Source organism: Oncorhynchus gorbuscha, linkage group LG16 (genome assembly GCF_021184085.1).
Source record: "Oncorhynchus gorbuscha isolate QuinsamMale2020 ecotype Even-year linkage group LG16, OgorEven_v1.0, whole genome shotgun sequence".
Classification (NCBI taxonomy): Eukaryota; Metazoa; Chordata; class Actinopteri; order Salmoniformes; family Salmonidae; genus Oncorhynchus; species Oncorhynchus gorbuscha.
The window spans coordinates 53,444,408-53,459,614 of NC_060188.1; the positions used below are offsets into that span (position 1 = coordinate 53,444,408).

General features: G+C 44.3%; 1 protein-coding gene across 6 annotated transcripts in view; it reads left to right on the plus strand.

Annotated features, from left to right (window-relative positions):
- LOC124000105 (opioid-binding protein/cell adhesion molecule-like) overlaps nt 1–15,207 on the plus strand; it is a 559,214-nt gene that overhangs the window by 465,692 nt on the left and 78,315 nt on the right. For all 6 annotated transcript variants that reach the window (XM_046306240.1, XM_046306239.1, XM_046306241.1 and 3 more), the window contains one exon: nt 4,394–4,626. In XM_046306240.1, the coding sequence (XP_046162196.1) occupies nt 4,394–4,626 (233 nt within the window). The remainder of the gene's footprint in view (nt 1–4,393; nt 4,627–15,207) is intronic.

The window sequence follows — 15,207 nt, forward strand, 5'->3', positions numbered from 1 at the left end:
CCTTAGCCCTCCTCTGAAGGTGTAGAAGGACCATTGTTTCCCACTGCTTTTGAGTTATTAATCATTTGTAGAGTGGCTCTATTTTCTCTCAGCATGCATTTTTTCACTATTCTAAATGTCTATAGAATCCATATGTTGTTCTGAAATGTAAACACAGAAATACTTGACATTTTGAACTCTTATGATGTTGGTGATTTTACTAAATTACAATCATGGTCTTGAATTGGACTGGCATTTTTCTGGTCTCATTCTTGACTAGGTCTCGGACCCCTTGTCCCCCCTCCGATCTTGGTCTTGACTCGGTCTCGCTTTAGGTGGACCTCAACCACAACACAGGTTATAGCCAAGAGAGGAGGAAGTGGTGGCTTGTTAGAGCACAGACATGGTTCTAATTTCAGTGGTGCTCATGAGGACCCCAATAGCAATTTAAATGTCTATGTGGCCCCACTCAAACTTAATTGCAATAATGGGAACCTTCAGTAGTCAATGTGTGATCGGTCCTGAGCGTAGGAGTAGACTATAATGAACATGTGATTTATTTTCCATTGTTTGCTCAGCTTGTAACTGTAGTTGGTTATGTTAACATTATCAGAACAGGTATTGAATGATAAACAGAACAAAACATTGACCCATTCAATCCACATCCTCACTTTATTTCAATATTACAATATTGCTGCTTGGCCATCCTCTGCCCTTGGTCTGCATCCCATAGCCCGGGAGTCCTCAGTCCTGTATGGCACATGAAACAGATAGGTAGGTTGTTGAATTGTCATTATGTCTGTCATGGATCCAGTCCTATATTACCATTTCACTGTTTTTAGTTTAGCCCAGAGAACTGAGAATCAGGCAGCTATTCTCTCTGTCTGTATACAGTCAAGACAGTGCTGTCAGGTTCCTACCCACTATGTACATCAACACCTGGGTCATGCCACCCATGACTGTCCAGCCTTGTTGTAGTCCTGACTCTACTTCACCTAGGTGGCATAGGGATTTTAGCAGCCTAGAACAATCATAGACAGTGACCTGACTTGCATTTTTGGTGAGATAATCCTCTGTCAGTTTTCTGGGCATGTGTGAGTTGGGATGTTATTTACAGTGGCATAGGCCTACCATCACAATAAGCTACTCAAATGATTGTAGACACTGCATTCTTCTGGAAAAACTTCAGTGATGATTAAATATGTTTGGTGTCAGCTTTGTGTTTGGTAACATAAAAGGGAAAGGGATAGATACCAAGTAGGTTGGACAACTAAATGCATTCAACCGAATAGTGTCTTCCGCATTTAACCCAACCCCTCAGAGAGATGCGGGAGCTGCCTTAATCGACTTCCACGTCATCGGCAGCGGTGCAGTAGCATTAGCTACTACTGGTAAAACAGTGATTTTCTTACTGAGCTATATATAAACTTAGCTACTTCATATGGATTTACTTCACTGTACTGTTACCTACAGCGCATTCTGAAAGTATTCAGACCCAATTACTTTTTCCACATTTTGTTACATTACAGCCTTATTCTAAAATGTATTAAATAAAAATGTTAATTAATCAACACACAATAACCTATAATAACAAAGTGAAAGCAGGTGTTTAGATTGTTTAGCAAATGTTAAAAAAAAAAAAAACATACCTTATTTACATAAGTATTCAGAACCTTTGCTATGAAACGCAAAATTGAGCTCAGGTCCATCCTGCTTCCACTGATCACCCTTAAAATGTTTCCACAACTTGATTGGAGTTCACCTGTGGTAAATTCAATGGATTGGACATGATTTGAAAAAGGCACACCCCTGTCTATATAATGTCCCACAGTTGACAGTGCATGGCAGAGGTCGAACCAATAGTCCGTAGAGCTCAGAGACAGGATTGGGTCGAGGTACAGATCTGGGGAAGGGTGCCAAAAATGTCTGCAGCATTGAAAGTCTCCAAGAAAACATCCGGTGATTTTGCAGAAATACTATTAATAAACATTGATAAAAGATACTAGTGTTATTCACAGAATTAAAGATATACTTCTCCTTAATGCAACACAATGCTTTTTAAAAAACTTTACGGAAAAAGCATCATCTGAGAATGGCGCTCAGAACCCAAAATAGCCGCCATTTTGGAATCAACACCATAAATATTCACTTACCTTTGATGATCTTAATCAGAAGGCACTCACAGGAATCCCAGTTCGACAAAAAATGACTGATTTGTTCCATAAAGTTCCATCATTTATGTCCAAATAGTCACTTGTTGTTAGCGTGTTCAGCCCAGTAATCCATCTTCATGAGGCTTTTGATGACCAGACTCTCCATGTTAACAAAGGGATTATCAATAGTCACATCGGTAGAGTAGAAAGAGGAAAAAGGGGAAAGGTATTTATGGGGGTCATAAACCTCCCCATCAGGCCCAAGTCATGACAGTTATCAGAGCTCTTGCAGCATGAACTGACATGTTGTCCAAAAAAATCAAAGGATCAGAGAATGAATCTAGAACTGAAAGTATAAGCTACAGATAGCTAGCACTGCAGTACATAAAATATGGTAAGTAGTTGACTCATAGAGAGAGGAGGACAATAGTTGAACAGTTTTCAACAAAATAATGTCTTCAAAAATGAAGGAGAAGCAAGAGTGAGACTGATTGACATTTTTGTCATTTTTTTCCACTTTCAGTTTCACTTAGCTAGAAAATGTAGATGGATAGTTTAACCTACTCAACTACCTGTCTCAAACAGAGGGATGTCATGTTAGCTAGCTGGCTATGACTATCCAACACAACACTGGAACTCTTCTAAGTCAATATAAGCTTTTGGTTTTATTCATTTATTGCCACCGGGGCCCAACGGTGTAAACGCTAAACTGCTTACTGACTATACACTGTAACTTTACTGCATGATTGTAGCTGGTGTACTAATACATTAGTTATATTAGCTATGTTGACAAGGAACGTTACTTTAGCTAATATGGGAACAACAATGTAGGCCGTGTGTAGCGGTTATGACATGGTTTGGCTTGGAAAGGTTTTCTCGCCTGGTCACATACAGATGTGTTGTGCATTGAAGTCCACAAATGAAGTGAAAAGGTGAGGGAAGGAATACAATGTGGCTGCTATGAAAGTGAACTGTGTTTATGTGTGGTCAGGGCTGTATTCATTCTGCCGATTCTGTTGAAAATAGTTTCTTAAAAACTGTTGGACTAATGATTACATCCTAGATCAGCTAGATGCAGGCAAGAGTGTGCAAGGCTGTATTTAATGTGTCACTGTCTGTCACCTCAACATTGTATCTTGACCTATGTGCACCTATGTTGTAAACTTTCATCATAGGCTAGGTTGTAGCAATCTCACGATGGGTATAGGGAAGATTTGAGTATCATTTAGTAGCCTAAACCTATCAATGTTACAATGAACTGGGTGAATGGAATATGAATGACAGTCATCCAATATGCTGTAATAGAAAAAAGGCGAAGCTTGTGAAAAAATGTTTTGTCCTCCCTCATCATAAACGGCACTGACCGCCACTATGCCTATGCTTTTCCCATTTCGGAGGAATGGCGTGATTGAAGGACAAGGAAGTTGACCGACCAGATATGCCAATCAGCCAAAGAAGTTAGTGTGTTCTGTTGGATCTCTTCCAGCAAAGTGCCTAAGGAAGTTCTCAGCTTTCCATTAATTGGAGTTGCATGGGCAGAGATGCATACACAATCACACGTAACACACCTGCACTACCCACGTTGTAAGTCTTCTTGTGTGACCTCCAAGTCGAGACATCATATAACAGTAAACCTGAGGTTATCCAGGCGTTCCACAAAGAGAGTATGATGAAAATTCCATTAGCTCCTACTGTAATTGCATATGATTTAGCATAGTTAACATAATCAATATAGTAACCTATTGACAGATATTAATGATTTGTCAAACACTTGACATGGATAACCCCTGGACCAGCACCTCCAAAAACTTAGCTGAACATGGGTTAAGGTTCATCCGACTATGATGAAAAGGATAATGACATTTACTGTATCTCACAGAAGATGGTTGAATGCACCAAATGCAGTACACATTTCTAAAGCAACAAAGGTCGGATTCTCTTAGATATCCTAGAGAAATCCGTGCACAGAGGCATCACAAGCACTGTGGTCATTTGCTATGACCGCCATCGACACTCGATATCGAGTATACACAAGCATATAACTTCCTTCATGACACAACAGCCCCCCTGGACACTGTCCCACCCTCACTCTCATCACTGGAACATCACTGGAACAGAAGTGACGAATGCCATAGGAGGAAAGCTGTGACATCACAAATGGGGTCTGCTGTGGTCTCTCACCTGATGCAAAGCGTTACTTTTCCGTTTTGTATTTCACCTTGTGTTTGATTTGGCAATGTTCCTTCTTTCTCGTCCTACAGGTGCGCACAGGGGGACATCGTCACACACACGGCCTGGCTCAACCGGTCGAGTATACTGTACGCCGGCGAGGATAAGTGGTCTGTGGATCCCAGGGTGAGCCTGGTTACACTCAATCGGGAGGAGTTCACCATCAAGATTGAGGACGTGGACATGACAGATGAAGGCCCATACATCTGTGCGGTGCAGACGAGCAGCAGACCGAGGACGACGTCAGTGCACATCCTCGTCCAAGGTAAGCAAAAAGCGTTAGAATCTAGATACAGTCTGGGCGGATGATGGAGAAAAACATATTTTGTCTGATGTACAGTATGTGTGTGTCTCTCTTCTATCTCTCTCCCTCTTTGTGTGTGTGTCTTTGTGCTTGTGCCTGTGTCGCTCTCCCTCTCGCTCTTTCACTGTATATGTGTGCGTCTCCCTCTCTGGTGTATTTGGTGGCCTTCATACCCCTCAGTGAATGAGAACCTCTTATTACCACATAGAAAAACAAATTGGTATACTTTCTCTTTCACTGTGGAAGGGATGTAAAAATTGAATAAATATAAACAAAGGGAGAAGCACATGTAGAACAACACCAGTCTGGGAATGCACTTTACTAAGTCATCCGTTATTATCTGTGCAGTTGGTGGTGTACTTGCTTTATTAGCTTTTACAATCTCCCAGTAGATTCCACCTAACTTGTAAAAACGTACAGTATGGAAAGCATCCATCGTGTGGTGCTTGTTCACAGTCTAATCAATTATATACAGTACCAGTCAAAAGTTTGGACACACCTACTAATTCAAGGTTTTTTTTCTACATTGTAGAATAATAGTGACGACTTCAAAACTATCAAATAACACATAAGGAATCATGTAGTAACCAAATGAGTGTTTGTTACGCCCGTTTAAAGATGGATTGGACCAAGGTGCAGCGTTATTTAAATGACACCGAAAAACCAACAAAATACAAAAACGAACGTGAAGCTATATGCAGAGCAGAACGCAAACAAGATCCCACAATCTAAGGTGGGAAAAAGGGCTGCTTAAGTATGATCCCCAATCAGAGACAACGATAAACAGCTATCTCTGATTGTGAACCATACTAGGCCAACAAAGAAATAGAAACATAGATTTGCCCAACCAAGTCACACCCTGACCTAACCAAATAGAGAATAAACAAGGCTCTTTAAGGTCAGGGCATGACAGTAGTACCCCCAGACACAAACCTGAACCTGTAGGGGAGGGTCCGAGTGGGCATCTCATCTCGTTGGAGGCTCCGGTGCTGGACGCAGACCGCGCTCCACTTGAGGCTCCCCCCATTTTGGTGGCACCTCTGGTGCGGAGATCGTTGCCGGCGAACTCGGGACCATAGATCGTCGTTGCGGACTCTGGACTGGGAACCATCTAAGGAAGCTCTGGACCGGAAACCGTCTAAGGAAGTTCTGGACCGCCGACCGTCGCTGGAGGCTCTGGACCGCCGACCATCGCTGGAGGCTCTGGACCGCCGACCGTCGCTGGAGGCTCTGGACCGCCGACCGTCGCTGGAGGCTCTGGACCGCCGACCGTCGCTGGAGGCTCCGGACCTTGGATTGTCTCTGGAGGCTTCTGGCCATGGATCATCACTGGAGGCTCCGGGCCATGGATCATCACTGGAGGCTCCGGGCCATGGATCATCACTGGAGGCTCCGGGCCATGGATCATCACTGGAGGCTCCGGGCCATGGATCATCACTGGAGGCTTCGTGGAATGGATCATCACTGGAGGCTTCGGGCCATGGATCACCACTGGAGGCTTCGTGCATGGAGCTGGCACAGGACGTACCAGGCTGGAGACACGCACTGGAGGCCGGGTGCATGGAGCTGGCACAACACGTCCTGGCTGGATGCTCACTTTAGTCCGGCAAGTGCGGGCCGCTGGCATAGGATGCACTGGCGACACAGTGCGTAGAGCCGGCGCAGGATATCCTGGACCGAGGAGGCGTACTGGAGACCAGGAGCGCTGAGCCGGCACAACCCGTCCTGGCTGTATCCTCACTTTCGCATGGCAAGTGCGAGGAGCTGGCACAGAACGCACCGGGCTGTGAATACGCACTGGAGACACAGTGCGTATCACAGCGTAACATGGTGCCTGAACGGTCACATGCTCCTTAAACGGGGAGTTGGCTCTGGTCTGAAACCTGGCTCCACCAACCACCCAGTGTGCCACCCCAAATAATTTTATTGGGCTGCCTCTCGTGCTTCCTTTGTGGTCACGAGATTTGCCCACCCAAGTCACACCCTGACCTAACAAAATCAAGAATAAACAATGCTCTCTAAGGTCAGGGCATGATAGTGTTAAACAAACCCAAATAGATGTTATATTCTTCAAAGTAGCTACCCTTTGCATTCATGACAACTCTTTGTCACAACTGCTCCCGCTCTCCCTCTCTGGCGCTCGAGGGCACCAGGCTGACCTTCATTAAGCACACCTGTCACCATCATTATGCGCATCAGTACTCATTGGACTCACCGAGACTCCTTCACTTTGTTGATTGACCCATCTACTGTATACCTGTCTGTTCCTCCGTTGGTTCCCCGTGTCAGTATTATTGTCGTTTACGTTTCCCCTGTCCAGACGCTATCCGTGTTCTGTTTCATGTCTATGTTTCATTAAATGTTCACTCCCTGTACTTGCTTCTCGTCTCCAGCATCTGTCCTTACAGAATGCTGACAGCAATATATGAAGGGAATTATTATTTTTATTTTTTTGTTGGTGACGGGTCTGGGTGTCATCACTGATTGGAACTGGGGCTGCCTCAGCTGGCTCGTTGGGCTTCCACTCCTTAGCTGACTCGAGAGGGTTTCTTGGCTTGGCAGGGGCCCATCCCATGTCATGCCTCAGCGGGATCGTCGGGCTCCCGCGCCTCAGCGGGATTGTCAGGCTCCCGCACCCAGCGGGATTGTCAGGATCCCACGCCTCAGCCGGCCAGTGCCTGTTTCATGTCCGTGTTTCATTAAATGTTCACTTCCTGGACTTGCTTCTTGGCTCCAGCATATGTCCTTACACTCATGGCATTCTCTCAACTAACTAGTATTGAAGGAGTACCAACATATGTTGAGCACTTTTTGGCTGCTTTTCCTTCACTCTGCGGTCCAACTCATCCAAAACCATCTCAATTGGGTTGAGGTCAGGTGTATTGTGGAGGTCAGGCCATCTGATGCAGCACTCCATCACTCTCCTTCTTGGTCAAATAGCCCTTACACAGCTTGGAGGTGTGTTGGGTCATTGTCCTCTTGAAAAACAAATGAAATTCCCACTAAGCACCAACCAGATGGGATGGCGTATCGCTGCAGAATGCTGTGGTAGCCATGCTGGTTAAGTGTGCCTTGAATTCTAAATAAATCACTGACAGTGACACCAGCAAAGCACCCCCACACCATCAAACCCCCTCCTCCATGCTTCACGGTGGGAACCACACAATCGGAGATCATCCGTTCACCTACTCTGTGTCTCACAATGCCACGGCGATTGGAATCAAAAATCTCAAATTTGGACTTATCAGACGAAAGCACAGATTTCCACGTCTAATGTCCATAGCTCGTGTTTCTTAGCCCAAGCAAGTCTCTTCTTATTATTGGTTTCATTTAGTAGTGGTTTCTTTGTACCAATTTGACCATTAATGCCTGATTCACATGGTCTCCTCTGAACAGTTGATATTGAGATGTCTGTTATTTGAACTCTGTTAAGCATTTATTTGTTCTACAATTTCTGAGGCTGTTAACTCTAACGAACTTAACTCTAATTAACGTATCCTCAGCAGCAGACGTAACTCTGGGCCTTCCTTTCTTTTGGCAGTCCACATGCACTTGAAGAGACTTTCAAAAGTCCTTGAAATCTACCGGATTGACCTTCCTTCATGTCTTAAAGTAATGTTGGACTGTCCTTTCTCTGTGCTTATTGAGCTTTTCTTGCCATAACATGGACTTGGTCTTTTACCAAATAGGGCTATCTTCTTCTTTGAAGAAATATAGTTAACACTGGTTAACACTTTTTTGGTTACTACATGATTCCATATGTGTTATTTCATAGTTTAGATGTCTTTACTATTATTTTACAATGTAGAAAATTATACACATAAAAAGTATGTGTGTCCAAACTTTTGACTGGTAATATGGATGAGTGTATTGTTATGTATTACTGCACTGTTGGAGCTAGCATTTCGCTGTACCTGCAATAACATCTGCATCGGCTAGCTATAATATATAATATCCTATAGGCTACATGTTTTAACGTTGATGTTTGATGGCAGACTGTAATACTCATGGAACCACACGTAGAATTGGGGTTAGTTATAAATATATGTAATGGAACTGGAACTTTGCAATAGATTAAGCATATTGTTAACCGGGCCCCTTTGCAACAGGCAGCCAGACAAACGCTGTGTCACAATATTGCAGACCGATTATTAGCTAGTTTACTCTATAAAAGTATCCTCGACTACCGTGGTCTTTTATGCAATAAGAGCTAAAGATATGGGAAGTAGCTATAAACTGATCATAACTCTAATGTTATAACGTTTATGTGTATGGCTCAAAACTCATTTCTGTGATTGGTTATTAGTGCAGTCAATGTGTAGCCTGTGTAGTGTACTGGTTTCGATGTGTAAAGCTTTGTTGATGGAGTTTGCCCCAGCAATATTTGAATGTTAAAACCGACAGTGTTCAAGCCATATGTTCTAATGAAGTGGATAATGGTCTGATTTGAGCCCCATTAACAGCATTGCACTCCTGAGATAGTATATTTTTCCTAATCAGCGGATCCTGAGGCAATGTGATTGATGGCGGTGTCATTGCTGAGCACCAGAGCATTAGGGCGGAACAGAAGAGAACTGAGCAGGCTGAGATGCAAGGCTAGTCTATACAGTGGGGTCCGGAATGCCTTCTTAAAGATGAGCAAGAAAAACTGTATAAAATAAATAATCCAAATACTAAGTTATATTGTATGCAATTGCTAAAGGAAATGGAATTTGTTGAACAAGTAATAATAATAATAATAAAGATAGGGGTCAAAATTATTGACATCCCTGTTTTCAATACTCGAGCACCTTTCCCTTGCGAGAATAATGACGCTGAACCTTTTTCTAAAACGTTTTATGAGATTGGATAACACATTGGGAGGGATCGTAGTCCATTCCTCCATACAGAATCTTTCCAGATCCTTCATATCCTTTGTCTGTGTGTCACACCCTGACATTAGAGAGCCTGCTTATTTCTCTATTTGGTTAGGTCAGGGTGTGATTTGGGTGGGCATTCTAGTTTTCTATTTCTTTGATTGCCGGGTATGGTTCCCAATCAGAGGCAGCATTCTATTGTTGTCTCTGATTGGGAATCATACTTAGGCAGCCTGTTTTCCACCTGAGTTTGTGGGATCTTGTTTTTGCACAGTAGCTGTATAGCCCTGCAGAACTTTATGTTCGTTGTACACTTTCCACGCTCTCATTCCGACGACGGACGTAACATAAGATCCCACCACCAAGTGAACAAGCAGCATGCCCAGGAGTGGAGGACATCATGGACCTGGGAGGAGGTAATGGCAGGGGACAAGACCCTGCCATGGAAGCAGATAGAGGCAGCGAGAGCGGAACGGCGACGAGATCAGGAATCTTGGAAACAATGCAAGCAGGAGAGGCACACGAAGTGGTTGGCGGAGCCGAGGGTTGAACCAGTGCCAGTCAGGGAGTCGAGTGAGTAGCTTGACGCAAGATTCCGGAGACAGGTGCTGGAGTTGAGAGAGCTGCAGAGTGGGCGTGCTGATGAGCGTGACACCAGTCCGGTTTCATGTGCACCGGTTTCACGCATCTGGCCTCCGGTGCACCTCACCAGTCCGGTGCATCCTGTGTCTCCTCCGCACACTCACCCTGGGGTGTGTGTCGCCGTTCAGGCACCATGTTATGCAGTTCTACGCACCGTGTCTCCAGTGCGCCTTTACAGCCCAGTGCGTCCTGTGCCAGCGCCCGCACTTGCTGGGCTAAAGTGAGCATCCAGTCAGGACGGGTTGTGCCAGCTCTACACTCCAGACCTCCAGTGCGTCTCCACAGTCTAGTACGTCCTTTACCTCCTCCCCGCTCTCGCCGTGAGGTGCGTCATCAGCCCGGTGCCACCTGTACGGGTCCCACGCATCAGGCCTCCACAGTCCAGTGCGTTCTGTGCCCCCTCCCTGCACTCGCCCTGAGGTGCGTGTGATCAGCCCGGTGCCACCTGTACCGGTCCCATGTATCAGGCCTCCACAGTCCAGAGCTTCCGGCGACAGTTCCCAGTCCAGAGCTTCTGACGACAGTTCCCAGTCCAGAGCTTCCGGTGACAGTTCCCAGTCCAGAGCTTCCGACAGTCCAGAGTCCAGAACCTCCCGAGACGGTCCACAGTCCGGAACCTCCCGAGACGGTCCACAGTCCGGAACCTCCCGAGACGGTCCACAGTCCGGAACCTCCCGAGACGGTCCACAGTCTCCAGTGATGATCCGTGGCACAAAGCCTCCAGTGACGATCCAAGGTCCAGAGCCTCCAGCGACGGTCTGCAGTCCAGAACTTTACGTTATTTGATCTTTTGTTGTTTTTGGTGTTCATCTAAAATAAAAAAATATGTACACTTTCCACGCTGCGCTTTGGTCTTATTCCAACGACGGACGTAACACTGCACTTGTAGACTGCCCTCTTCAATTCAAACCACAGGTTTTCAATGGGATTCAGGTCCGGAGACTGAGATGGCCATTGAAAAATGTTTATTTTGTCATCATTTAAACATTTATTTCTGGATTTCGATGTGTCTATGGTTATTGTCTTACTGGAAGACTCACTTGCAGCCAAGTTTGAGCTTCCTGGCAGAGGCAACCAGGTTTTTGACTAAAATTCCCAGGTACTTGGTAAAGTTCATGATGCCGTTGTCCTTAACAAGGGCCCCAGGGCCAGTGGAAGCAAAATATCCCCATAACATCAGAGGACCATTACCATATTTTACAGTAGGAATTAGGCGTTTTCTGCATATTGTTCTTTCGAAGGCCGAACCCAAATCTGGTGTGCGTGGCCAAAGAGCTCTATTTTCATGTCATATGACCATGTGACTCAGTATTTTATACAGTTATTCTTGCTCATCTTTATCAAGGGATCCAATAATTCTAGACCCCACTGTATGTTCTCTAATAGCTTGAAACTTCATTTTATCCCAGCTTTGATGGAAATTAGATTTAAATACCGCTGTGAGCAATAAAAGGGAGAGAAAAATGGTATGATGTGTAGGTGCAAATTAAGGCTTTTCTGGGCCTCCCGGGTGGTGCAGTGGTTAAGGGCGCTGTACTGCAGCGCCAGCTGTGCCATCAGAGACTCTGGGTTTGCTCCCAGGCTCTGTCGTAACCGGCCGCGACCGGGAGGTTCGTGGGGCGAAGCACAATTGGCCTAACGTCGTCCGGGATGTCCTTGTCTCATCGCGCACCAGTGACTCCTGTGGCGAGCCGGGCGTAATGCGCGCTAACCAAGGTTGCCAGGTGCACAGTGTTTCCTCCAACACATTGGTGCTTCCCGGGTTGGATGCATGCTGTGTTAAGAAGCAGTGCGGCTTGGTTGGGTTGTGGAGGACGCATGACTTTCAACCTTCGTCTCTCCCAAGCCCGTACGGGAGTTGTAGCGATGAGACAAGATAGTAGCTACTAAAACAATTGGATACCATGAAATTGTTTATATTTTTTTTAAATAAAAATAAATTAAGGCTTTTTTGAGGCTTGGTTTATGATGATGTTATGGGGAATTTGATGTCAGTGATCTTGGATGTTCTTTGGTGCAATATTGCTTACACCTACAGTATGTAGTCTTCTCAGATCTACACAGGTGCATAGGGGGTATAGGGGCTAGGTGTTTTCTGGGGCTAGGGTTTTTCCGAGAAATGTATTCATGAACTCTAGAATGCTCTGGTGGTGTCTGTATCCAGTTCCACAATATTACCTGCATGTATCAAGGCACAAGGTGAGGCCCAAATGCAGACACTGGAGGCAGATGGTTGGAGTCTTACAATGTTTATTAATCCAAAGGGGTAGACAAGAGAATGGTCGTGGACAGGCAAAAAGGTCAAAACCAGATCAGAGTCCAGGAGGTACATAGTGGCAGACAGGCTTGTGGTCAAGGCATGCAGAATGGTCAGGCAGGTGGGTACAAAGTCCAGAAACAGGCAAGGTTCAAAACCGGGAGGACTAGAAAAAGGATAATGCAAAAAGCAGGAGAACGGGAAAAACGCTGGTTGACTTAGAAACAAACAAGATGAACTGGCACAGAGAGACAGGAAACACAGGGATAAATACACTGGGGGAAATCAGCAACACTGGAGGGGGTGGAGACAATCACAAATCAAATACATTTTTATTTGTCACATACACATGGTTAGCAGATGTTAATGCGAGTGTAGCGAAATGCTTTTGCTTCTAGTTCCGACAATGCAGTAATAACCAAAAAGTAATCTAACCTAAGAATTCCACACACAAGTGTAAAGGGATAAAGAATATGTACATAAAGATATATGAATGAGTGATGGTACAGAACGGTATAGGCAAGATGCTGTAGATGGTATCGAGTACAGTATATACATATGAGATGAGTAATGTAGGGTATGTAAACATAAAAGTGGCATAGTTTAAAGTGGCTAGTGATACATGTATTACATAAAGATGGCAAGATGTAGTAGATGATAGAGTACAGTATATACATATACATATGAAATGAGTAATGTAGGTTATGTAAACATTATATTAACTGTCATTGTTTAAAGTGGCTAGTGATACATTTTTATTTACATCAATTTCTATCAATTTCCATTATGAAAGTGGCTGTAGTTGAGTAGGATGAAGAGACATCCTACAAGTAGGAGGTGAGGGCCCTAGGAGTGTTGTGCAAGGAAAATAACCTCTCACCCAACGTCAACAAAACGAAGCAGCTGATTGTGGACTTCAGGACACAGCAGAGGGAGCACCCCCCTAGCCACATCGACGGGACCACAGTAGAGTTAGTGGAAAGCTTCAATTTCCTCGGAATACACATCACGGACAAACTGAAATTATCCACCCACACAGACGGTGTGGTGAAGAAGGTGCAACAGTGCCTTTTCAACTTCAGGAGGCTGAAAAAAAATCAGCTTGGCAGCTAAAACTCACACACTTTTTCAGATGCACAATTGAGAGCATCCTGTCGGGCTGTATAACCGCCTGGTATGGCAACTGCACTGCCCGCAACCACAGGGCTCCAGAGGGTGGTGTGGTCTGCCCAACGCATCACTGGGGTCAAACAACCTGACCTCCAGGACACCTACAGCACCCGATGTCACAGGAAGGCAAAAAATATCATCAAGGACAACAACCACCCGAGCCACTGGCTGTTCACCCCATTATCATCAAGAAGGCGAGGTCAATACAGGTGCATCAAAGCTAGGACCGATAGACTGATAAACAGCTTCTATCTCAGACTGTTAAATAGCCATCACTAGCACATAAGAGGTTGCTTCCCTATATACATAGACTTGAAATCACTGTCCACTTTAATAATGGAACACTAGTCACTTTAATAAAGTTAACATATTTTGCATTATCTCATCTCATATGTATATACTGTATTTGATCCTACTGTATCTTAGTCTATGCCGCTCTGACATTGCTCGCCCAAATATTTATATATTCTTAATTCCATTGACTTTAGATTCGTGTGTATTGGTGTGAAATTGTTACATATTACTTGTCAGATATTCCTGAACCATAATCATTATGTTACTACCATGCATGAATCTACAGGAAGCTACAGGAAGCTAACCAACCAGGTTCAATGTTAGCTAGTTAACATTAGACTATAACTAGCAAAGCAAATGGCTCTGAGAACATAATAATATTACTACAGATATCATACATGTGACGTTAGCTAGCGAGCCAGCTAACATTAGCTAGCCAGCTAACATTAGCTTACTAGCTAACACTACACTTTCGCTTGAAATAAATTACTTTCTGCAAATATTGGAAACGCGTAATATCTGAAAATGTAGCTATCTATTCTATCTTACCCGTAAACATGGCTGGATGCTTCTCCCTCTCTGTCACGGATTACATGGTTGCCCTTAGTTTGAAGATGCAATCCGGTGACAGGTGTTTTCTCCATCTCCTTAGCCATCATGCTCTAATTCCACTGATTTCAAAACCAGAAAGTGGAGAGCAACACTTATGCAGTTCTACTACGCAATATTTTTTAAAGCCACGTTAGACAGGATTACCTACACATACTGACCAGCTCAAATAGACAGAAGTGTGGCAGACCAATCCGAACTCATTTCTCGGCATGTCCAGCTAACTCATCTCAGCAAATCATGGCTAGCTGGAAGGTTGCTGACTTTTTCTCTGGCTAAACCAACTAGGCTTGTATTTTAAGACTTTTATTTGTATTAACAGATGGCATACAAGTTTGTTATTAAAGGCACATGAAAGTTAACCTCTTGCTCCTACCCGACACGCAGGCGTCCCATCTAGACATCTGGAAATGCAAATGCTCTACGCTAAATGCTAATAGCACTCGTTAAAACTCAAACGTTCATTAAAATACACATGCAGGCTACTGAATTAAAGCTACACTCGTTGTGAATCCAGGCAACAAGTCAGATTTTTTAAATGTTTTTCGGCGAAAGCATGAGAAGCTATTATCTGATAGCATGTAACACCCCAAAAGCCCCGAAGGGGACGTAAACAAAATAATTAGTATAGTCGGCGCTACACAAAACGCACAAATAAAATATAAAACATTCATTACCTTTGACCATCTTCTTTGTTGGCACTCCTAGATGTCC